Below are 25,097 nucleotides of genomic sequence, written 5' to 3'. Positions count from 1 at the left end.
CTGGAGCAGTGTGCTCCTGAAGGACTGCACACCGTGGAATGGACCCATGCTGGAGCAGTTCGTGAAGAACTGCAGCCCGTGGAATGGCCCACGTTGGAGGAGTTCGTGGAGGACTGTCTCCCGTGGGTGGGACCCCACGCTGGAGCAGGGGAAGAGTGTGATCAGCCCTCGTCCTGAGGAGGTGAAGCGGCAGAAAATAACGTGTGATGACCATAAACCCCATCCCTGTCCCCCTGTGCCGCTGGGGGGGCTTGGTGGTGAAATCCGGGAGGGTAGTTGTGCCCGGGAAGAACGGAGGGGTGGTGGGAAGGTGTTCTGAGATTTCATTTTACTTCTCATTACCTTGCTCTGGTTGATTTGTAATAAATTGAGTCTGTTTTGCCCGTGAGGGTAATAGTGAATGATCTCTCCTGTCCTTATCTCGACCCGCGAGCCTTTTGTTATATTTTCTCTCCCCTATCCAGCTGAGGATGGGGGAGTGATAGAACGGCTTTGGTGGGCACCTGGTGTTCAGCCAGGGTTAACCCATCACACCATACATGAAGGGTCACAACATGCATAAGTTTCACCCCTGTGGAGTGGTCTGACTACATAATGTGTGCCCCCCAGCAATGCAAAGCAATCCCATACAGCAACCCAAAGCAAGCTGTCCAGACCAGGGCACATGCAAAAGCAAGACATTCCAAATTTAAAGTACTGCTGTGAAATCCTCTGGTATTAACAGTTAGCTCAAGAATCCAAAGACAATGTGTCCTGGTTTCAGCTGGGATAGAGTTAACCGTCTTCCTAGTAGCTGGTACGGTGCTATGTTTTGAGTTCAGTATGCAAGAATGTTGATAACACTGATGTCTTCAGTTGTTGCTCAGTAGTGTTTAGTCTAAAGTCAAGGATTTTTCAGCTTCTCGTGCCCAGTCAGCGAGAAAGCTGGAGGGGCACAAGAAATTGGCACAGGACACAGCCAGGGCACCTGACCCAAACTGGCCAACGGTGTATTCCATACCATGGGACGTCCCATCTAGTATAGGAACGGGGGGAGTGGGGACGGGGAATCGCCGCTCGGGGACTGGCGGGGCGTCAGTCGGTGGGTGGTGAGCAATTGCCCTGCACATCATTTGTATATTCCAATCCTTTCATTATTGCTGTTGTCATTTTATTAGTGTTATCATTATCATAATTGGTTTCTTCTTTTCTGTTCTATTAAACCGTTCTTATCTCAACCCACAAGTTTTACTTCTTTTCCCGATTTTCTTTCCCATCCCACTGGGGGGGTGTGTGTGTGTGAGTGAGCGGCTACGTGGTGCTTAGTTGCTGGCTGGGGTTAAACCACGACACAAGGACACAGCCTGGTACTCTTAATCTGTAACAGCCACAGGGGTCACTGAAGTTGTTTCACAGGAAAAGGAACCCTTTTGATCTAGAACAAAGATCAAACACCCTTTCCCTCTCTCCAGAGATGAAGCACGATTAACTGAAGAAAACAGTGACCCTTAACACTTAAAGCACCACCTAACAACAAGTAGTTTCATTCTATGCTAACATATTAATTAAGGGACATGCAAGCTTGGTGAAAGCTGCTGAAAAAGCAAGATCCCATAGGTAGGACTTTGGCAGCTCTGGGAACACCCATAGGGAAATGCACTGTACCAATACACTTGGAGCATACAATACTCAATGACCGTATTTTATGCAGGTTCATCCATGTGTTCTCTTTCAACCACATCTGCATTCCTCCTGTCTATTTAAAACATATCACCACAAACAAATTCATATTGCCAGGGCTGATTATAATAATGAACCACAACAAAAAAGTGTATTTTAGCGGGTTTTTATTATAGATTTGGCCAATGGCAGTACATAAAACAGAATATAACAGATTTTTGTACCAAGAGCAAGTAATTTTTGCTACCAACTATAAAGCTCTGCAAATTCCAAAGTATTTTGACTCCTAAAATAAAAACCGTTACAATGCTGTAACAGAAAAAGAATTGTGGCCAGTTCAGCAAGCCACCAAACAACATCTACCTTTTGTCTCTGTCTTTCTTCTACCCAAGTCTGCCTTCTACCACTAGCTGAGTCTGTCTGAAACAATCTGAGAAAGGTAGTCTCACTTTTCATGTCTTACCATGAAACCATTAATTACAAGAGCATCACAAGAAAAGTGAAGGGGAAATAGACCTTCAGAGACATCAGGAACACTACAAATGATTGCCCCAAAGACTTGGGAAGAAGAAGCAATTAGCTGTCTTAAGTATTTCAGTTAAAATGGCAAGTGCCATAAACTTGCTTTTTCCTATTAAAAAACAAAACAAAACAAAAATGAAAATATTTCTCCTGCTAGAATTTGTAGATCAAAAATTATTTGTCTAAGAATCAAAACAGAATACTTTATCCTGATCAAGTATTTTAATAGATACAAGATATTTCAAAGAATAAGACATTGCTTAAAATAATTCCACAGGTAGTGACCAAACAGCACTAAATGCGTGGACAATCTGCTTTTGTTCCCATGTTAGAAAATACAGGAAAAAACTATCAAACCAACATACCCAGAGAGAGTTTACATGTACAACCAGTCCCCCTTTGCGTACATTTTAGATTTCACAGTTTTTCTTCAAGTACGGGTTCATAGTACTATTGCAGCTTACCATACCCTACCAAGCTTATAGGTGAAAACATGCATGTCCCAGAGTTGCTCCCCTTGGCAAAGCAGACAGTGCCTGAAGCATGCTGTGTTTAAAACATTTAACAGAGAGATACCAGACAAATAGCTTAGAAGTGGACAAATACTGTGTTATCAGAAACCAGGTTTGTGGCAACTGAAGAACAGCATGGGACTTCAAAAAGTATTTGATGACTTAAGTTTACAGTAAGTTTTTTTGGTAAATTTATGACAACTGATTCACAAAAATATATCAAAAGAAATAAATAAGTTGTTGTGGAGTGTTTTCTGACAATACCGCGACATTACTTTGTTTCTACACATTCTTTCAAAAAAGCAAGAGAAGAACTTAGAAGTGCCTGTTTTTCCATCTAAGTTTCGTATGTAAATACTTGACAAAATGAGACTTAGCACTTCTGTGCATCTGAACATACAAAAAGGTTCTCATTTTCACTTTTCTCAAGGTTAGGGAAGGTCAAATTAGTTGTGCAAAACTTTGACAGTAATTACTTTTGAGAAGAAAACTGGAGCTCCCTAGCAAAGGCTATGATGCAGGATTTTACTTCACATTTTTCAAAAGATTCAAATATAAACCAATTCATAAACAGTAGTTTCAGGCAGCTAAAAATTTCAGTTGCCTAGCAGGTTTACATTTAATCTAGCCACTTAAGTACCACTGCAATTATACATTAGCTGTAGAAATCCCATTAATTTTTTCAAAGAAACATTAAAAAAATTATAAAAGTCACAGTTGCACCTGAGCTCAAAGAAGAGAAAGAAGTTGCAATTCTACCTATTTATTAGCTGTTCAGATAACAATGTTTTGTAACAGATCAGATTAGGAAATCTGATTGCTGGCTTTATCAGAAATGGTAGAAAAACCAACCACAGTGTAGTACTGCTTACCCTATCAGCTACCACCTATGTAGCTGTATACTATAGCTGTTATTACGTACTGCAAATACAATACCAGACATGATATGTAGTAGAAGTCCAGCCAAGCTAAAAACCAGTCTCCTTTACTATCAGTGTTAAGGAAAGTGACCTTGGCCTAAAAAAAACACCAACTGTAACTTACCAGAGTCACTTCCAAAGTAATACTGCTAACTCCATCTTGGAGCAAGACCTTAAAACACAGTTTGCATTGATCCTGTCAGGCACAGATCACTTTATAAAAAGAGAAGTGTGCTAGTATATATTTTATACTACAGTTAACAGTTTGCAATGCCCTAACAATAGTATGAAAATACTCATTAGCAATGATAGAACTTCTTACACTTTGGATATAGGAAACACCCATGCATAGAAAACTACTCTTTGGGGTTTACCTCATTTAACAAGATCAGCTTTATTCAAGTTTATTTGGCTACAGTAATGCCAGAAAATAGTAGGACTGATTTGGGCTGACCTACAAGAAACTCTTAAAAATTACTTGCAATAGTATAAGAGATTTTAGGCAAACAATAAAGAATATACATCCCTCAAGGTTAAATCTGAAGGAAATAATGCCTGTCATCTAAAATACAGTGTGCACCTTAAAGAGGCATTTCCTCTTATTTCTTTTGTTAAGACACAAGGCATGCTTGAATTTTAGTTTGATACTTGCAGAGGCCAAGGAAATCATCCGCACTGAGCAAAGACAGAAAAAGGGCTGATGGTCTCACAGACACACACCTGGAAACACTGCAAAAAGTATAAAATTAACCCTGCGGGGATCCTTAGTGAGGCGACTATCACATGCCACTGAACAAGATATCACTGACAGCTGTTTACTTCTAAATGTGATACAAAGTTAAAGGCAGGGAGCTAATAAGCCATATTAAAAAAAAAAAAAAAAAAAAAGGCAATTATTATCTAATGCCATATCAGGCTAGAAAAGTTTCAATGTCTATTTTGTATCCCTAATACAATGGGAAATTGAAAATAAGCTAAATAAGCTCAATATAAGAATTACTAAACAAAACCAAAGTCAAATGTGTAAAATATATAAAATACCCACTGACTACATGTTATGAAATACGTATCACAAGAGTTACCACAATGCATTTCCACATTAAACTCTAAAGCAAACTCCAAGTCACATGTTCAGCAAAAGGCTTCCTTTCTGGTATAACACCACAGTAATTCAACTCCAGAAGTTCTCTTTTAAGTCAGGGTATAAAGTAATCTAAAAACAAGACAGAAAAATACAATTTAAGATCAGCTATCTTCTTACAGTTAGAAACCTGAAAGAACTGCACACATTTTAAAAGTCACAATGAAACAACGACTTCATCATGAGTTTGAGAACCACCTCTTTACACAATTTCAAAGACTCGTTCCATGATTCTTGCCAGCATATATTTTGTTGACTTTCTGGAAAATTTGAGTGTGTGTATACACACACACACACACACACACACACACACATACACACTCACACACACACAAACCACGCTAATATTTAGTTTGGCTCCAAGCCATTTCACTCCACAAACAACAGTTAAACCTTAAAAATTAAAATGGAAGACTGAAACCTATACAAACCCACCTTGCAAACATTTTTCCAAAACTCCTTAATACCAACCACAATTATGAGTAGTTAAAAGAAAAACCCTTTAAGTGGCATCTGAACATCTTACCAAAGACTTTATACATGGTGTCCATGAACTGCACTACTATCTCCTTCTCCACTTTGCATCTGCATCTGCATCTGTGCCTGCATTCTCGCAATCATCTCCTGCATGCGACGAAGCTGGAAAAGTAGCACAGAAGAATCCTGTAGCCTAATCTCACCTCAGAATAGGATTCTTTGCTGCTACCACACTAATAATTATTTATATTAAAGAGGGTACACATATCTGCATTATCTTTATCCGACAGGTAACAACCTCAGGTTATGGCATCCTCTACTGCTCTTCTTCATCCCTTAAGAGGTTGGAAATTTAGTGACTGAAATAAGCAGGCTTTATTACTGTAATTTGGGATGAGATTTTTAAGCATCTCTAAATGGAAGCCTCTGCTTCCTGTAAAGTTAAAGGCATAAAAATGATGGTGCTGAAGTGCTAAACAAACACTTACAGTTACCAAAGCTTATGACCAGAAGAAAAACAGCTTGTTTACATCCCTCCAAACTACACCTGTATCTGTCACCAAAAAAAATTGGCAGGATTACTTCCCAACTCCCTTGCTAGTGATGACTACGTGGATGCAAGTATTACAGGCAAATCATCCAAGGAGACCTAAGCGTTATTAAAAATGGTTGAAGCTCAATTTTAGAGCACTGCAACATTTAAACACAGGGTAATCACGTAACTCACTACTAAGATTAATTCAGCTATGTTGCATGCACGATACTTAAATTCTTTTATGGTACCCAACTCTGACACATGGGAAGTCAACCTCACTACTGAAAATATTTTTGTGTGTCTTTGCCTTTGTGCACCTACACTTTAAACTCAAACTAAAGTGTTAAGCTTAACAATGAAAAGTTAAACCTGTGAAATGTTTACACTATTCTTTTTTTCATATTCCTTGAAACAACGACCCTTTTCACTTTTAGTCTAGCTATATTTTGGGACTTGGGTAGCCACTAAGACCACTGGTAGAAGACTGAGTGTCTGCTTGTGCTAGGGCTGACCATAAAGTCCATCTAACTCAGCCTTCTCTCCAACACTGGCTATTAGCAAATGCATGAAAGAGCCTAACAGCCAGGTGCACACACCCAGTATTTCCTGACATATGCTCTCAAACTCTAGAAATCTGTCAATTCTGAACTTGCTAGACCTAAAAATTCTACCTTTGTGTTTAGTGAGCACATTCATGGAGAAAGTAAAACTCCCCAATCTCTCAGCATTTTTGAGCTCATCTGCATTCTTGCTATGCACAACATTCCATGCTAATGAGTTCCACAATTTACAGACTATCTTAGAAGTATCTTGTTTATTTTAAATCAGCCACCTATTAATCTCATGAAGCGTGACCTGTTTGTTGTAGACTCCCATTCATCCTCACCCATCATCTATGACTATGTAAAGCCCCTTACTATATCCCTCCCATCTGTCATCTACTTCCCAACAAGAGCATTAACCGCATCTCTCCTTGTACAGGACCTGCTTCAGATCTCCACTTCAACCTTTCTGCCCACTTTTTGCTATTCACTGTACTTTTTCTAGTCCTGGCCATATCATTCTTGGGTTAGGGCGACAATGCAAACAGTGTTAGAGCTATGCATTATGGATTTATCATAGCGGCAGAATGAGAATTTCTGTTCTGTTCTTTATTTCCGACAATTCCTACCACTGTTTCCTCTTTTGCTGCAGAGCTGAACTGACTTTTTCCCAATCTGCAGTTGCTAACTTTAGAACCTTTACTCACGTGAGGATGGCTCTCCATCCCCACACAACATGCATTACATCCATTGGTGATTAGTACAACGGAATCAGGCATTTTACCAGATTCCACCTGTTCCAATAAATCAGTATCCCAAGACTCCTCTACACCTCTTCACATTCAGTTTTGTTACTGCACCTGGAATAACTTTGTATTAGCAAATTCCGTCTTTTCATTTACAAATGACCATGATCATATAAATAATTTGACCTGAAATAGTGGTACAAGAATAAAAATTCCCCCATCACAAGAGTAGAGTTCTGTCATCTTACTTCAGCTTCTTTTTCAAGCAGAATCTGGTCTTTATTTACTTCTTCATCTTCTATTTTCCTAAAACAAGATGGATATTGTTCAATAATGTGCATTCATTCCAGATTTTTAACTTCCAGAGAATGCTTTGTTGACAAAATCAAGGCTCTTAGAACATATCTGATGTGTCAGAGTTTCAGAATACAGACAAAATTCCTTGAAACACGTTCCCCATATAGCTGCAATTCATGTTTTTAAATTATTTTTAAGGTGCCAATTTATCCCTTACTCCTTCATAAAGTTATGCCCAGAACAAGTAGAAACTTCAAAACCCATTCTAGCTATGACTTTAAAATGCGACAGATCTCTGCCTGTAGGCATCAATAGAAACTGTTTCTGAACAGTATTCAAGTATAACAGTTTACCTGAGCATAACAGTATCTTAACCAATTGCAATTTGAGTACCACACAGCTGTAGCAAATTCAAAAATACTGCAAACATATACTCAATTCTTCCCTTTCATTGGTGCAATAAATCAATATAACTAAATCAAATTCTAAGTTCAAGGTAATGCTGGACAAGATGTTAACAAAAACATGGAAGCAACATGTAAAATAACCAGTGCTCTGAGAAATTCTGTATCTGGAAACCTGGCTACCTCCCAGCAGAACCTTCCTTTGATGCAGTTCTAGCCCATCTCTAACTTCATGAACGATGTTTGCTCCCAAACATCTGAAAGGCTCATAACCAAAACCATAGAACACAAACACTGTACATGTCTGGAATCCTTCCAGTTGGAGGAACTCTTTATCCTCTGCTCCTCTTAAGACTTTGAGGTTTGATTATTTTTCTAGTATAGTCACTTTTCTTTTTTTTTTCCTTTTTTTTTGAGAGTCCAAAAGATTTCTTTTGTATAACATGTTAAAGTATAGTACGCACATTGATTACTTCTGTCAAAATTCAGCAAATGCTCTCAACCAGTATCTCAGCAAACTCTTGTGTAATTGGGACATTCCAGTTTTACACTGAGAAACCAAACATAGGAATATTTTTATGTACTACATTTTCAAGATTACCTACCATTTTGTAATAGATTTCTCCTATCCCATGTTGCAATGGGGAAGATCTGCTAACAGATCTAATCACACAAGTCCCATCAAAGGTGCAAAGTGAACCAACTGATGCTTGTTGAAAGGTTAACAGAGAAATAGATTGTCAAAAACTCCTCTGTGCCCAAAAGCCTCTGAGAACATTAGTGAATACAGTCAACAAGCACTAATTGTCAAGCACTGCCTCTGGGATAGGTGTAAGGTTGAAATAAATTCACACACGAACTACCCTCACTTATAGTAAACTTAACTACATTCTAGCACCACTTCAGAAATGTGAAAACAAAGACATATGGGCCACTTAACTAGACAAGATACAAAAACATGTTTTAGTTTCACAAAGAAAGATATCCCAACTTAACAGCAACTTGCTGTCACAGGTCCTTGGCAGAGGCAACTTTAAATTCTCTAAAAATTGCTAAACATTATTTTAACTCTGGATGACCCTAGGTTACATTACTTCTAAGACCTTTGTACATACCTGTTGGATAACAGGCACCAGAACTTGGTAAAAATATGATTTCTTTTAGCTTGAACTTCAGAAGACAGGATTTAGAAGTCAGGGGAGAAGAGTGTGTCATCTTGCCTGAAGGGTAAACTGGACTTGTAGGCCAATGCTACAGGCAGAGACAAACTCCTTTTCCTGAAAACTGACTAGGGACCTGACAAACCCTATGTCAACAGCATGATGGAAAAAGCTTTGCAAAATGTATCAAACCCACTGAAATGTGCAATTATGAAACCCTCTAGTGGTTGAAGTAAGAGAAAGCAACTGAAAAACCTAAACCAGGAAACACCCAGTTTTCAACAAGAACTCACAAACCCAACTATTTTAGTTAAAAATGGGGTGTTCTGCCTGTCTCTCTTACCATGAAAGCTTTGCCCTACCCACCACAGCTCAAAATAGGGTTGAAACACATTATCCTGTGACTGCTATGCAAAGAAAATTATTTATGTATACCACGTTTAATAAAGCAGTGCAGAAGGACTTGCGTTTCTCTTTTTAAAGACGCAGTCCAAATATTCCAGTAGTTAATTCTGAAAAAAACCCCTTTTTTAACATATCAGCACTGACCTAACTTGCAGATTTTTTAAGATAACATTTATCATAGACATCTGCCCTACTTACTTACTTCCAAGATTCCAATCCAACTGTATTCAAGCCTTAAAACAAAGCAGAGATCTAACTATCCCCTTTTAATGCCACAACTGTCTCTTCAGATTTAAGTAATACTTTTCCTTACACTCAGTGTAAGCTGGTTGACTGAACTTGGTACTGACTGGAGCTAGAGAGCTGTCCATGATCTACCAAATCCTAGCAATGAAATGGTAGGAAAGACATTGAGAGACAAAAAAATCGGAAGAGAAAGAAACAGCATGTAACCATAAGATGACAACCTGCCACCTCGTTTGAGCCTCTCAGAGCGGAAGTTCTCATAGTGGAGATCCTGGGTTACCTCCTGAAGATCTTGCATATGGGTGCTGGAGGAAGAAAAAAAATTAAGAGAAAACATACTTGTGTCGCATCAGCTTGCTTAATCAACTCTCACATTCAGCACTGTATTGGATGTGTTCAGCACATACACCCATTTAACGTGCTAATTTTAAAGCCAATTTAAGGTAAACTGGTGCAATAAAAGACACATACAGAGACCACCTCAGACCCTGAGGCAGCCCCAACATAAGCTGTTCTCCTGGGTGAGGTATTTGATGAAGCAGTGCTGGGCAGGGGAAACAGTAGCAAAGCATGGTGGACTTTTTAACTTTGCAGACATGTATCTACATACAGTTATATTTAAATAAGCACAAGGTGTGAAGCAACCTGGTTTATGTTCCTGGGGATCTGAATAGCAATACAACACTCTGTTCAACAAAAGATTATTTTCACAGAATCACTGAGTAATTCAGACTGGAAAGAACCTATGGAGCCTATTCGGTCCAGTCCCGGCTCAGGCTAGGACAGGTAGGTTGAGGCTGCTCATTGCCTTCTCCAGACAAATTCTGAATGTCTCCAAGGATTCCACAACCACTCCAAACCCCCAATACAGTGTTTGAGTATCTTCCTGCCGATTGTTTTTTAAACTACCATCTAAATGGAATTTTCTAACTTACATTAACATAGTCCTCAGCTTCAGGAAGTCATTATGTTCCGGATTCTCCACTTCAACTACACCCCATGGGTAGAGTCGACCTCTAACTTTTTTACCTTTGGCTTCAATGAGCTGATTGGATCCCACTACACAAAATGGAATGCTGGCCTGAAAGCCAAAAATGCAAAAATTACTAATAATGAACCAGAATAAACAACTCCAAGAACAACTCCTATTCTGCTCAGCACTGCATATTATGGTAATAAGTTCCTAATGCTTTTAATTTGAAGGTGTAAAGGAAAAAAAAAAAAAGTAATTGTTACCACCATCTTCCAGATAGGGAAGCCTGGGCACAGAGACACAGTGACTCACTCAAGGCCTCATCACAGGTCACTCACCGTATGTATCTTGTTCTAAAGCCATCTGAGCAGTCCAAAAAGATACAGTATATTTTCCACATATGTAACCTATGAAGCCAGTCATACCTTCAGGAGTCTGGTCTGCTCTTTAAAATCTTCATCCTCATCTGATTCTGCATCAGGCAGGTGATAAATCTTGATGCTATGCTCTTCTATTTCATCCAGAATCTGAGATTTATCATATAAGAAATAGAAATAATATACATGTAAAATCAGTACTTTTAGATCTTAAGGTAAAATTACTTAATCAGTTATACACAGTGTCTTGAGAAATTTGGGCCTATCTCACTGATCCAAATTACTGAGCAAGTATTTGTTTTTAAACACCATATTTCTTCAGGATATTCAACAACTGCTTGCTACAGACTTTCAGACAAACAATAGCATTCAAATAAACACCATCCTTTGTGGATTACACATAAGAAATTGTGCTTTTTTTAAACCTTTGCAATTGTTTGGTTGGTTTTTTTTTAATTATAAAGCATTGACTCAGAAGTCGTCATTGCTTTGAACAGCCTAAAACTCCTTGCTCTTGCCTCTGAATTACTATTTGGGGGGTAGGGGCAGGAGTGTTTAAAAATCTAACTAAGCTACAGACACAAGAAATACTTTATTCTGTCTTCATGACTGCTAAGAATGGCATCTGCAGCTGGAATCCATTTGCCATAAACCTGAATTTTGCTCTTTATAAAAAATTTTTTTAAATCTTTAGTTCTGCAGAATTCTAGCATAATACATATATCAAACTAAAGTATATATCTCTTTTTATTGCAAGTTGGGTAAGATAACTATAAGGATGTTCAGAATAACTGAAAAAAACCATAAAGTTTTAAATATAACAGCTAGGACTGGATCAAGTGTGCCTTCTGCCAAGTTAATTCTAACATTTCTTTCTAAATTTCATAGTTATTAACTTATGATGGTTTGTTGCATTCCTGCCCCCCACCCCCACCTCAGCAAATATAGCATCAAGTCCTGCAAGACTGAATATGTCAAGAGCTCTTGCCCATAGAAGAAAACAGTGGAATGTATTACAAGAGGATGACATAAGGGAAGAAAAACAACGCCAAAATCAGAAAAATCTCTGAAAATCCTATTTTTCAATTATCAGAATTCTGACTGGGTAAAAAAATACATGCACACTGTAGATGCAGATACCATCTCTGCTTTGTGACTCATTAAACAGGTTAGGGAGCAATTACCATTAGCAAACACATTTAAATATTTTTCCAAAGTTTCAAAAGTCACTCATCATGTAATTGTTAATGTAGTCAACCTGCCATTTCACAGGCAACATTTTAAGGACAATTTCTCAGTTAAATACATAATAAAAGAAGTTACAAGATATCAAACTACATATTAAATAATGTTACACTGTACATGACATTATATTTTTCTTGGCTAGGACAGAGGAAAGTTAAGTGAGAATGCCCCTCTCTTCAGTGACCATGCTACTATAAACAAAGTACAAAATTTTTCAGCAAGCTAGAAAAATACTTACCCTTTTCTTTAGTCTTTCTCGCTCTTTCAGAGAAAGTGTATCAGCTTTTGCAATCACTGGTACAATATTTACTTTGTTGTGTATGGCCTTCATAAACTCAACATCAAGAGGCTTAAGGCTAAAAGTAAAATATGGAAAATTCTTAATCTAAATTACCCAAAGGCTTAAGGCTGATTAAAAAATGGAAAAAGTTTAATTTATTTTTAATCTAAATTACCATTTTATTTTCACACCAATAAGGAGATTTCTCTCCTTACAGAGAAAAAGAACATACCAAACTAATTCCAGCTGTTCTAGGACTTCCTTAAGTAATGGCAATCTGATTCTGAAAATTTAAGTCAACAGGCACAAACCAACTCCCCAAAGTAAAATAATTTAAAAAATAAAATGACAGAGAAACACCTACCCATGACCAAATGGTGAAATGAAATAGAAGCAGCAATGAACCCGGTTATCTATGATATGCCTTCTGTTCAAACCACTCTCATCATGCAGATATCGCTCAAACTGCTCATCAATGTAAGAGATTATGGTCTTAAAACTGTAAAACAAATATGGATTCAAGAAATCATGCTCATTCCCAAATGGTCAATAATTTTAGTGATGTTTCAAAGGTAATATTAAAACAGCGAGACATCCTTCTGATGAACCAACCTGTTAGTGGACAAAAATTCATTTACTGGTGCTGTAAGACTGTGAAAGTAGAAGAGCATAAATCTTAAATTTTTACGTGAATTCCAGAATAACAAACTACTATGCATAATTTTTTTTTTTATTAAGGTAAATTATACATACATATAACACACATCTTAAGCTCTACAGCAAATTTATCTTGGGTTAGTCTTTTGGCTAGTATTAATGGTTTGGGTTGGAAGGGACCTTTAAAGATCTTGTCCAACCCCTCCCTGCCAAGGGCAGGGACATCTTTCAGTAGGTCAGGTTGCTCAAAGCTCCATCCAACCTGTCCTTGAACACTTCAAGTGATGGGGCATCCAGAACTTCTCTGGGCAACCTGTCCTAGTGTCTCACCATCTTCATTGTAAAGAACTTCCTTCCTTATGTCCAGCCTAAATCTACCCTCTTTCCGTTTAAAACCGTTGCCCCTTGCCCTGTCACTACAGGCCCGGGTAATAAGTCTTTCTCCATCTTTCCTATAAGCCCCTTTTATATATTGAAAGGCCTCAGTAAGGTCTCCATGGGGCCTTCTCTTCTCTAGGCTGAACAACTCCAACTCTCTCAGCCCTTCTTCATTGCTGTTCCAGCCCATGGATCATTTTCATGGTCCTCCTCTGGACCCACTCCAGCAGGTCCATGTCTGTCTTGTGCTGAGGGCCCCAGAGCTGGATGCAGGTCTCAAGAGCAGTGTAGAGGGGGAGAATCACGTCCCTTCACCTGCTGGCCACACTTCTTTTGATGTGTCCCAGGATACAAATGGCTTTTGGGGACGCAAGAGCAGATTGCCGGCTCATGTCCAATTTTTCATCCACCAGTATCCCAAAATTCTTCTCTGCAGAGTTGCTCTCAACCCATTCAACTCCCAGTCTGTATTGAGGGTTTCCCCAACCCATGTGCAGGATCTTGCACTTGGCCTTGTTGAACTTCATGAGGTGTGCATGGGCCCACTCCTCAAGCCTAGCAAGATCCTTCTGGATGATATCGTTTCCCTCTAGTGAATCAACTGCACCACTCAGCTTGGTGTCTGCAAGCTTGCTGAGGGTGGGCTCAATTCCACTATGTCATTGATGAAGGTATTAAACAGTATTGGTCCCACTACAGACCCTTGAGGGACACTAAACACTCCTTAGCAACAACTGAAAACATCAGTGTGTTATCAACATTCTTCTCATACCTAGCTCAAAAATATAGCACTATACCAGCTACTAGGAAGACAATTAACTCTATCCCAGCTGAAACCACGACAAAAGGGTAAAAAGGAGGACCCTAGGAAGTACTGACCAGTTAGCCTCACCTCTGTGTCCAGTCAAGGATTTTTCAGCTTCTCATGCCCACCCAGCAAGAAGGCTGGAGGGGCACAATAAGTTGGGAGGGGACACTGCCAGGACGGCTGACCCAAAGTGGCCAACAGGGTACTCCATACCATGTGACATCACATCTAGTATATAAACTGAGGGAGAGTGGGGGCAGGGGATCACCGCTCGGAGACTAACTGGGCGTCAATTGGTGGGTGGTGAGCAATTGCACTGTGCATCACTTGTATATTCTAATTCTTTTATTATTACTATTGTAATTTTATTAGTGTTATCATTATCATTATTAGTGTCTTCTTTTCTGTTCTATTAAACCGTCCTTATCTCAACCCACGAGTTTTACTTCTTTTCCTGATTTTCTCCCCCATCCCATGGGGGGGGAGTGAGTGAGCAGCTGCGAGGTGCTTAGTTGCTGACTGGGGTTAAGCCATGACACTTTTTTAAAAATGGGCATGATGTTTCCCTTTTTCCAGTCAGTGAGGACTTTGCCTGACTGCCGTGACTTTTAAAATGTAATGGAGAGCGGCTTGGCAACTACATCTGCCATAGATAACCTGACGAGATGGGATGCATCTTGCCAGGTCCCATAGATTTATGTATATTCAAGTTCCTCAGGTGGCCTCAAACCTGATCATCACTCATGACGGGAGGGAATTCAATTCCCCAGTCCCTGCCTTGAAGTTCAGGGGCTTGAGAGATGGGGGAAGAGGGATTACCATTGAAAACTGATTGCCATTGATCTCAAGACTATTTTTCAGTTACTTATTATAATGTACTTTTAGTACTTTAAGTACTCAATTACTTATTATAATGTAAATTTCTCAAAAAAACCCCAACCAAAACCAAAGATGATGAAAGTGCACTTAAAAATGAAGCACAGAATCTGAGAATGCTCAAATCAATATGACAAGATCTAAAGGTGGATTTTTACTTGCACTAAAGACTAGATGAACTACTTTCTCAGAGTATTGTTGAATTTCTTGTGTCCCAGTGGTTCCATTGCTTTCTGACTATAAAAATTTCAAGGTCACTGTTCACTTATAACTCTTCCAAACTTAAAAAATATCCATGTCACAAAATTTATTTCAAGTTGTGTGGAAGTTCTTCATGCCTTTTAACATGTATCTGAATGAACTCATAACACTTAAATTAAGCTTCCTCAAAATTAGAAAACATGCCCATCTTTCCAAAAATCACACCTCAAATTCAGCACTTTGCATAGCACACCAAAAAAAGGGAAGATAACGACTTAGAGTATAATTTGGAATGGAAGCGTTTAAAGAGCTAGGGTTGCCACTTGGGCCATCCTACTTTGAACTGTGTATCATTATTAATATAGCCCCACTTCAGTTACTTATTCCCCACCCCCAGAACAAATAGGAAATGGATGTTGGTCTTCATACATAGATCAATATATACCCTGTGTACATACCAGTCTCGACAGTTGATAGCATCCCCGTACCCTGGTGTATCTACAACCGTCAGACGTAGTTTCACACCCCTCTCTTCAATTTCAACCGTTGAGGCTTCAATCTGCACAGTGCGTTCAATCTTTTCTAAAAGACAATAAACTTGATCTTTCAGAAGAGAATTCATAAGACTTTGTCATTTTGAGATAGACTCAAAAGATTAATTGGCAGATGCATTCATATAAATATTATTCCACAAATTACCTTTTAAGGCCTGATAACTTAACAGCAAGGCTCAGTACTTAAGTTCTTCAGATTTTGTTAGCAGACTGTATGAAATTTCATAGTGCTCTTAAATATAATGTAGAAACTAAGGCAAAAAGGACTGAGAAAAAACTGTAGGTAATCAGGCATTTGGAGAACAATACTAAATTATACGTAACGGATTTTCTTCCTAAGGTTGAAAGTGATAAGCAGTCATCAGCTAACATGATAAATTATTAAAGCCAGTCATTCAACAAGTAGAAAAGAGGGAAAAACCCAGCATCTTCCTCTATTTTCTTACAACATTCTCTTTTGCTGGATTATTGTATGCCTTGGTTAACAGAATAAAAAAGGAACAAGGGACTGAAGAAAAGGAGGTGAAGTTCACATTCACTAAATATCAACCCAAAGCAAAGGAGTCAAGTTGCAAGTCCAAGCAGACATAAACAATGCATATGTTTAGAACTGCAATAGGTTAAAAATTAAAGGAAGTTTCTGATTGGTTTAGCTCATTATTTACCTTACTGTGACACAATGACATTTTTTAAGCAAAAGAAGGGATCAACTTTCTAGGCGCCAATATGAATACATCCAAGGAATAAACAACAAAGACCCCATATACATCCTGGATACAGAGGGAACCAATTCTATCAAACAGTTCAAGTATAAGGAAATACATTAGCAATTATTAAAGCTAGAAATCACTACTGGCTATTCCTAAAATGCAAAGATAAAAGCATTCAACTCCAAAAATATCAAGAACAGAGATACTAGAACAAAGGTGTGTTTACCAGCAGCTCCTGGAATTATCCTTTCTGGGTAGAGATCTGTCAAGAAGAGGCTGTTTATTAATGTAGATTTTCCCAATCCAGATTCACCTGTGATTCAACATAAAGATAAACTCAACATATTTACATAAATAATTTCAACTGTATCCAGACAGTATCATCTGACTATACATTTCTTCATGTTAAATGTAAATATTTTAATTTAAAAATTTATAGCATATTAGAAAAGTTTGCACAAGAAGGTCAAATAACAATTTTTACATCTCAGCTTTATAATACACTTTCTCAGAGCTTTCACTGATGATTTGTAATTAAATCTGCTAGTCAAGTGGAGTTCTGATCAATTTAGACTTAAAATTTCCCATTTCATGCCTCCTGATTTTTTAAGGCATGCTTTTCTGCTATCAATCCAGAATGTAAAAGATCATACACAGTAAGAAGCTAGATCCTGCCTAGGCTATATCATGAATTTAAACAATAAAAAAGGCATTACTGAACTTCTGCACAGCCAGCCATCACAAACTGTGATTTACTTCTTTTTATACTAACACAGCAAACAAGAACCCAAGGGAAGAAGAATATGACATGGCCACTGAGCATAGACACAGAGCCATTTTTTTTTCACTCATGAAACTGGGGATTACCAAAGTATGGTACACCAAAGTGTACCATAAATATATTTTTGTTCTAGGGCTGCCAACTAAGCCATGACGAAAGTTCAAAAAATATTCACAGCATAAAAAAGACCAGCAACTCAAAGTGCTCAGTACTTGAATTCACAGAACAAATCCTTTTCTAGAATTTTGGTTTTATTTCAGGTGTTGATAGAATTAATTAAAAAATTAGATGTTAAAAATGATGGGCCGCATGATCCCTCTGAGTAACACAGACTATAAGAGTCTGACAAAAATATCTGAACAAAAGAAAAAAGAAATGGAATTATTTTTTAAATAAAGATTTTACTAGGAGCTGACAGTTTTTAATGCCTTACAGAATGCATCTCTCAGATCAGATTTTATCTGTGCAGCCTTCACCAGTGAAGAGACATGCAGCCAGAGAAACTCAACAGTAACATGGCATCATTTCAGCAAAACCAAAAAAAAGTATGATTTTAACCAGTGGCACATTCCATACTTTCAGTCTGGGTAAATATTACATATATAACAAAACAGTTTTCATAGTCGCTGTGAAGGATTAATGAAAAGAGTAGTTATTCTAACTACTGGCCACATTTAGTTAAGAGTTTAGTGACTCTGTATTGGGTTTGTGTGGCAAGGTTTTGGTAGAAGGGAGGGTTACACGGGTGGCTTCAGTGAGAAGCTGCTGGAAGCTTCCCCTATGTCCAACAGAGCCAATACTAGCTGGCTCTAAGACAGACCTGCGGCCAACCAAGGCCAAGCCAATCAGCAATAGTGGTAGTGCCTCCATGATAGCATATTTAAGAAGGAAAAAGCAGCTGGAGAGAGGAGTGAGAACATGTAAGAGAAACAACTCTGCCGGCACCAAGGTCAGTGAAGAAGGAGGGGGAGGAGACGCTCCAGGCACTGGAGCAGAGATTCCCCTGCAGCCTGTGGTGAAGATCATGGTGAGGCAGGTTGTCACCCTGCAGCCCAGGGAGGTCCATGGGGGAGCCAGATATCCATGTGCAGCCCATGGAGGACCCCACGCTGGAGCAGGTGGGTGCCCGAAGAAGGCTGTGACCCTGTGGGAAGCCTACGCTGGAGCAGGCTCCTGGCAGGACCTGTGGATCTGTGGAGAGAGGAGCCCACGGAGCAGGTTTTCTGGCAGGACTCATGACCCCATGGGGGACCCACGCTGGAGCAGTGTGCTCCTGAAGGACTGCATGCCATGGAAGGGACCCATGCTGGAACAGTTTGTGAAGAACTGCAGCCCGTGGGAAGGACCCACGTTGGAGAAGTTTGTGGAGGACTGTCTCCTGTGGGAGGCACCCCATGCTGGAGCAGGGAAGAGTGTGATGAGTCCTGCCCCTGAAGAGGATGAAGCAGCAGAGATAACGTGTGATGAACTGGCCATAAAGCCCATTCCCCATCCCCCTGCGCCGCTTGGCGGGGGTAGGTAGAGAATCCAGGAGTGAAGTTGTGCCCAGGAAGATGGGAGGGGTGGAGGGAAGGTGTTTTGGCAATTGGTTTTATTTCTCATTACCCTACTCTGGTTGATTGGTAATAAATTGAGTTAATTTTCCCCAAGCCAAGTCTGCTTTGCCTGTGACAGTAATTGGTGAGTGATCTCTCCTGTCCTTATCTCAACCCACAAGCCCTTTGTTATATTTTCTCCCCCCTGTCCAGCTGAGGAAGGGGGAGTGATAGAACGGCTTTGGTGGGCACCTGGCGTCCAGCCAGGGTCAACCCACCACACTGTCAAGTGAAATAACTATTTAGATGAAGTTACAGCTTAATGATGAGAATGAACATGAAATTGTTAATAAATGCAAGTAGTAAGGATTTCTTTGGAAGCAACACAGCCAAGCAGCCAAATGTTTATAAACCCCAGGTCATATTGTCACAAACCAGAATAAACAATGGCAGAAAAAAACAATGCGAAGAAGAAAAATAATTGATTAGGACTCTGTCAGTGCAGATAGCTTTTAAAGAAACATTCTCCTGCTCAGAAATTAAGAAGCATGACAACTTAATGAAGAATAATAGTTCAATACAGGCATTGTGATATAGCCCACAAGAGAACATACTTAAACCCCATGCACATTTCAAGAGAAAGAATTCACATTCCAAACTGTTGAAACAATCAACAATTTAAAGCACAGTTTATTTTATCTTACATTGACTGCCTCCCTCTGCTAGTGTATCTTAAAATATCACTCCAAATTTTCAATGAAATTACTTTTCTCCAAGTTCTCTTTCTGTACCTTCCATTTATCCCTTAAAACACTGGCAGGCAATGACTCTAAAGTTAAATTTTATTCTAAGACATGGGTGGGGTTAATTGCCTTTCTGTTACTCTCACACCATGTAATTTTCTTCCTATTTTCTCTTCTACAAGAGGCTAGAAAAAACTGTTTGGTTTATATAATTTTACACAGCTTTCTGCCAGAACTGTTTCATATAGTACTATTTGCAATTAATCTCTAAGAGATCTGGAAATTAAGTTTAGCTGCAGCAGAGAAAGTACATCTTTTGTTTCTCAGAACTGTTCAGATTTTTAGGATCACTGAACAGTAAATTCTGAAGAGTTACAGTAGATACCATAATGTGAAGCATCTCCTTATAGTTTGGCTTTATCCTTAGATTTTATGATCCATTATGATATTATCCTAAGCAAATCCAATGAAAGATACAGTAAACAACTATGATAAAATTCTAGGAAGACAAAAATAAGGGCCAAGTCTGTCCAACACTGAAATACAAAAGAGAGAAACAGGATAAAAGGAATGCTAGGGCTGCCATTTGGCAAAACTAATGAAAGGTTTGAGCACAGACTCTTTCTGTAACTACTGGAATCCAAAACAATTAAGAACTTAAACATCTCCTATCACATACTGCCTCACCTCTCTGGCTCATTACCACTGTGAAGTCTCTTGGACAACTCTAACACACAAATGGGATTTACTTCTTGTGATGCCAGGTAATAAAGAACCTAATTCTATTAAGGTACTTTTTGCAAAAGCCTATTTTAAAAGGGACAATTACAGAGTTCAAACACCAAAACTCAGAAGTTACAGCTCCCAAGCAGTATGACGAGGAGAGATACAGAAGATGCCCAAGCCTGATTTGGGAGCCTACTTAATTTGCAAAAATAACACCAACTTCTCAGAGGATCAAGGTATTTCTGCAGTCACACTAGATTTTTCTTTCCATTCCAGATATCAACACAGATTCTCAATGAAATATTGAGTGGAATTAAACTTTAAGTTATAATTGCTAACAGAAAATCAAGATCAATTTAAAGAGTAGCAGCTTGCATCAAAACCAATTAATCCAATCCTCATTCTTCTCTTACAAGAGTATTTAGAAGGGGTGTAAAGACCAGTATTCAGATTCCTTTGAACCATGGAAGCATAAAGAACATTTTAAATAGAATAGTCTCCTTAATACTAGCCTCTTAATCAGGACATGCAAGCAAATAAAGATTGTATTCAAATGCAAACCCAGTTTAAAACTATATTTTAAATAGAATGCTTGAATTCTTTAAGACAGGAGCAAAGGAAGGAAGTAATGACCACTACAGTGCACAACAGAATTTCTCCACCCACAAACTTATCAATGTATTCAAACATGGTATGTAGTGTGGAAAACAACTGCTGCATGAATTAATAAACTATAAAAGAAAGTTGAATGCTACAGCACAGAAGAGCTTTCTGAGGCAAGCTGAAGCCTTACGATGGTGGAAGTAACATACATTTTAATTCCAAATTCCCTGTGAGCAAGTACTGATTTTGAGAAAGACTATAAAATGTTTCCTTACCAACTACCATAAGAGTAAATTCAAACCCTTTTTTCACAGACTTCCGGTGAACCTGATTGGGAAGGTTTGCAAATCCAACATAGCCAGGGGTTTCTGGATTGGTAAACTGAGCAGGCTGTTGCTAAAAATAAAGAAAAAAAAAGAAAATAATAAGCAACACTCAAGACATACTTGTTTGTATAACTCCCTTCCTCAGTTATTTCAAATGGTTGGAAGCCACATGACATACAGAGAGAAAACTACATGGGTGTTCCTACTGCTCAATGGTTTCACAATGAAGTACAGAACAACTGCAATCACCTAGAGTTTACAAGAAAAAAAAAAAGAAAAAAGAAAGAATTCATTTAGTCAGCCACCCAGACAGGATCACCTGAAGTAAAAAAGAAACAAAAAGCCAAACATTTATTCATTCACGTATGAAGTGAATTCACTAATCACACACTTTTTAAACAGTGTCTTCACACACATTTGAAATAAAAGAAGCTTGTATCCCATGTTTATGGACTTAAATAAGGTGACCACTTCTAATCTGTTTTTAGCACCACATCCAAATGAAAACCCTGAACAACCAGTGAAGTGATAGCTATCTGCTGGAAGTCCTCTTTAGAGATCTCTTTTAAAGGGCGGTGGGGGGTGGGGAGGGGGAATTTACACAATAGTGTTTCAAATGCCCACTACTACAAATACTGCAGCGAAATCTTTAGATCTATTAGTTTCCCTCTTCAAACACATTACTTAGGCACCCTTTATCATTCATTTCACTCCAATAAGCTAACATGGATGTTTTACCCATTATACCAAACGCAGGGGACCAAGAATTAGATGAATGCCAGCATGTCAAAAATATTTTAAGTTATCACATTGTTTATGAAGGATTTTACTGGAAGATCAGTTGACGCTATTAGTAAATGAAGAAACTAAATCTAAGAACATCCTTTCTTAAATGATTCCTGTTCAAAACACAGTAGCAGAATGGAAGTTCCAATGAAAATGCACCAGGGAGCTTGTATGCAACTCCATGACCAAAACTAAATCCTTCCAAGAGTATTAGTAAACTCCAAAGGTTTATACTTGTAGGAAACTACTTTAATATGTTTTACATCACTCAACCTTTCAATGGTATTTCTTCTAAAAGTGAATTCTCTCTTACTTATGACCCAAAATTTAGCATACGCATCACCATCAAACACGATCCAAGTTACACATTTTGCCCTTGCAGATTAATATTTAAAACCAAAATATCTGTTTCACATTGTTACACTGGAAGATAGAAATGTTGTTCTTACCTTGGACATTTTTATGGAAGGTCAGGAACAAATCTGGAAAAATAATGATGTTTTTCAGTTTACTGAAAATCATACAAGAAAAAAAACCCGCAAAACAAAAAAAAAACCCACAAAACAATATAATATCCACCATTGGACATAAAAAAGAAACATTCTTGATTGGATGTCCAGAATTTGAAACAGTGTCAATTGCTTCACAGAGTACAAGTATTTGACTCTTCGGTATTAACAAGGGGCAAAATTTTCAGCAACCATTGTTCCTATTATCATCACTGGGCAATAAATTCAAGCAACATGAATGCGTGGTGCTAAAGGCACTTTCCAATTTAGATGTACAATAAACTGTTTTGAAGCCTAAATAAGAAAAGTTCACATCCTTTCCGGAAACTAACCAAACCACACTGTTTAAAGACATCTTACTATTTACAGGAAACAGTTTTTTCAAAGATAAAAAACCCAACTCGGGTATTATTTTTTTTTTAAAGCCTCCTTCCCCTCAACATTTCCTTTCATGCTCGAGTGTTCTGTGAAGAGTTGACAGCTTCAAAATAAAACATTTTCTCTTCCTCTCTTGTCTGGATGCTTGCAAACTCAGCCATTTTAACTTTTGTTGCCAAGGTAAGATTTTCACATGCAGCTGCATCACTTTGAAATACAAAGCAGACACACTCACACAAAAAAATAATCTCTCATCTAACACCTCTATGCAAAAAATTCTCTTGACAAAGACCTGCCAACACTTCCATCACGCTAACTTGCATGACTTCAAGAGATCATATAAATTACTATGACAATATAAAAATGTCAGCATATGCTGTATCTTCAAGTGATCAGTCTCCAAGTCCCCTTTCTAGTCCCTCCACTGGCTTGCCCTCTAACCAAAAAGGTATCTGTTCCCACTCACGAAGTCCACATACCATAGCCGTCTTTTACCTATCTAGCTCACTCCCACTTTCATTCTACGGATTTGAAATTATCACCATCTGATTCTTCCCGTCTTCCAAGCAGATTTTTGTCAGTGAGTTCAGCCTCATGTGAAATGACACTGAATTGCTTCAATGTATGACACTCCCATCAAAAAGCCATCTTGAAGTCAAAGCAAACTGCCCAGTGTCAGATGGACAAAAGCCCAACCTTTTTTGTGCCAGGCAGAAGGCAAAGTCGTTTGCAAACTGTTGATGATTTCCAGCAGCTATGGCATTTGCTTCTCAAAGCTGCTGGGTATGTATATATCTAAAAGTGCAACCTCCTTTGGGTTTATTAAGATGCAGCTTTTTAGCTCACCATCATTACGCATCCTGATTATACACACAGAATAAAAACTGGGCAACATGCTTCTCAAGTGAAATTTCATGCTAAAAATAAAATCTAGTATCTGTAATGTCTGTATTTCAGTCAACAAGCTGGTCTATGACCTATAAAGCAATCAACTATTGAAGGGGTTATTTCTGAGACTTTTATCACCATGCAAGACTGCTCCAATAGCAACTCTTCCTTCCAAGAGTGTTTCCTGCCGAGTGATGTCATTGATCCCTGCTTAACCATTCTCCATGAGAGATTTTCAATGCCAAACAAAACTAGATCCCGCCAGAACACAGAAGAACATTCTTTTAATTCACGAGGCTTGTCTGTCACCCAGCTATTTCTCAGAGGCAGGCTAAGAGCAGAGGAAAGTTTCTCACAGCTACCAAGAAACAAAGGAGAGCTATTTATGCAGATGGCTGTAGTTACATTACGTTTTAATATATGGACCAACAGAAGCACAGAAATCTTTCACGAAGGATCTTTCCCGTAGCATTCCCTTCAGGGCAGCGGCTGAGCGCTCCCACGCAGGCAGGAGCAGGTAGTCTCAAAGCAGTCCAGATTTTCCTCTGGAGCTGGTCGATCACGTTCCTTCCCCTCCGGTTTCAACAACCCGGCGGGGAGTTTTCTACGAGAGCGTCGCATGAAGCGTGGCGCGCAGAGTGCTCCGGAGGGACTACCTCACCCCCTCTGGAAAGAGGGAACCGCAGCTCCGAGGCCCTCCCGTCGGCGGGTACTTCAGGCGTTCAGGCGACCACAAGGCCCCGCGCTCGGCGGAGGCAGGCCCGGCGCTACCGAACCTCTCCGACACCCCCAGGCAACTGGCGGCTCCACAGCCGCCGCCCCGCCCCGCAGCCCCCATCGGCCCACTTCCTCCTCCTCGCCAGCATCTCCCCCGCCCCCCTCCCGGCCGTCCCGCTGCCTGCCCTCAGCCCCTTCCTCCCTCAGCCCCGGCCCGCCGAGCGCGTCCCGCGGGAGCGCCCAGAGGGGAGAGCCGGGGAAGGGGCTCTCCTTCACCGCCCCTCCAGAGAGGGGTCGCGCAGACGGACCCCCGAGCCCCACCGAGGGAAACCAGCGCCCCTCCCCTGCCCTCCTCTCCCGTCACCTCACCTCCCGGCGCCTCGCACAGCCAACGACCCCAGCCTCCGCTCCCGCGCGCGCGCACCGTCGGGGGGGGAGGGGGGAAAGGAGGAGGGGAGGAGCCGAGGCCCTCCGCCCCGC

General features: G+C 39.5%; 1 protein-coding gene across 3 annotated transcripts; it reads right to left on the bottom strand.

The window, feature by feature from the left end:
- Nucleotides 1–1,809: 1,809 nt before the first annotated feature.
- Nucleotides 1,810–25,079, bottom strand: SEPTIN2 (septin 2). 3 transcript variants are annotated; one of them, XM_049802101.1, is made up of 13 exons: nt 24,987–25,079; nt 22,575–22,607; nt 21,289–21,409; nt 16,852–16,938; nt 15,820–15,943; nt 12,806–12,940; nt 12,400–12,517; nt 10,965–11,066; nt 10,502–10,647; nt 9,788–9,871; nt 7,303–7,360; nt 5,281–5,393; nt 1,810–4,826 (listed from the first exon to the last, which is right to left on the bottom strand). In XM_049802101.1, exons 2-12 carry the CDS (start codon nt 22,581–22,583, stop codon nt 5,289–5,291), a joined length of 1,089 nt encoding a protein of 362 aa, XP_049658058.1. In that variant the 5' UTR covers nt 22,584–22,607; nt 24,987–25,079; the 3' UTR covers nt 1,810–4,826; nt 5,281–5,288. The 3 variants fall into 3 exon arrangements, with proteins under 3 accessions (XP_049658058.1, XP_049658059.1, XP_049658060.1); XM_049802102.1 differs by having other exon boundaries at nt 24,982–25,077; XM_049802103.1 differs by lacking the exon at nt 24,987–25,079 and adding an exon at nt 24,311–24,702.
- Nucleotides 25,080–25,097: the final 18 nt, after the last annotated feature.

The sequence above is a fragment of the Accipiter gentilis genome, chromosome 6, assembly GCF_929443795.1.
Source record: "Accipiter gentilis chromosome 6, bAccGen1.1, whole genome shotgun sequence".
In the NCBI taxonomy this organism is placed as follows: Eukaryota; Metazoa; Chordata; class Aves; order Accipitriformes; family Accipitridae; genus Astur; species Astur gentilis.
The sequence above is the reverse complement of the archived record's forward strand: the minus strand, read 5'-3'. Positions and strand labels throughout refer to the sequence as shown.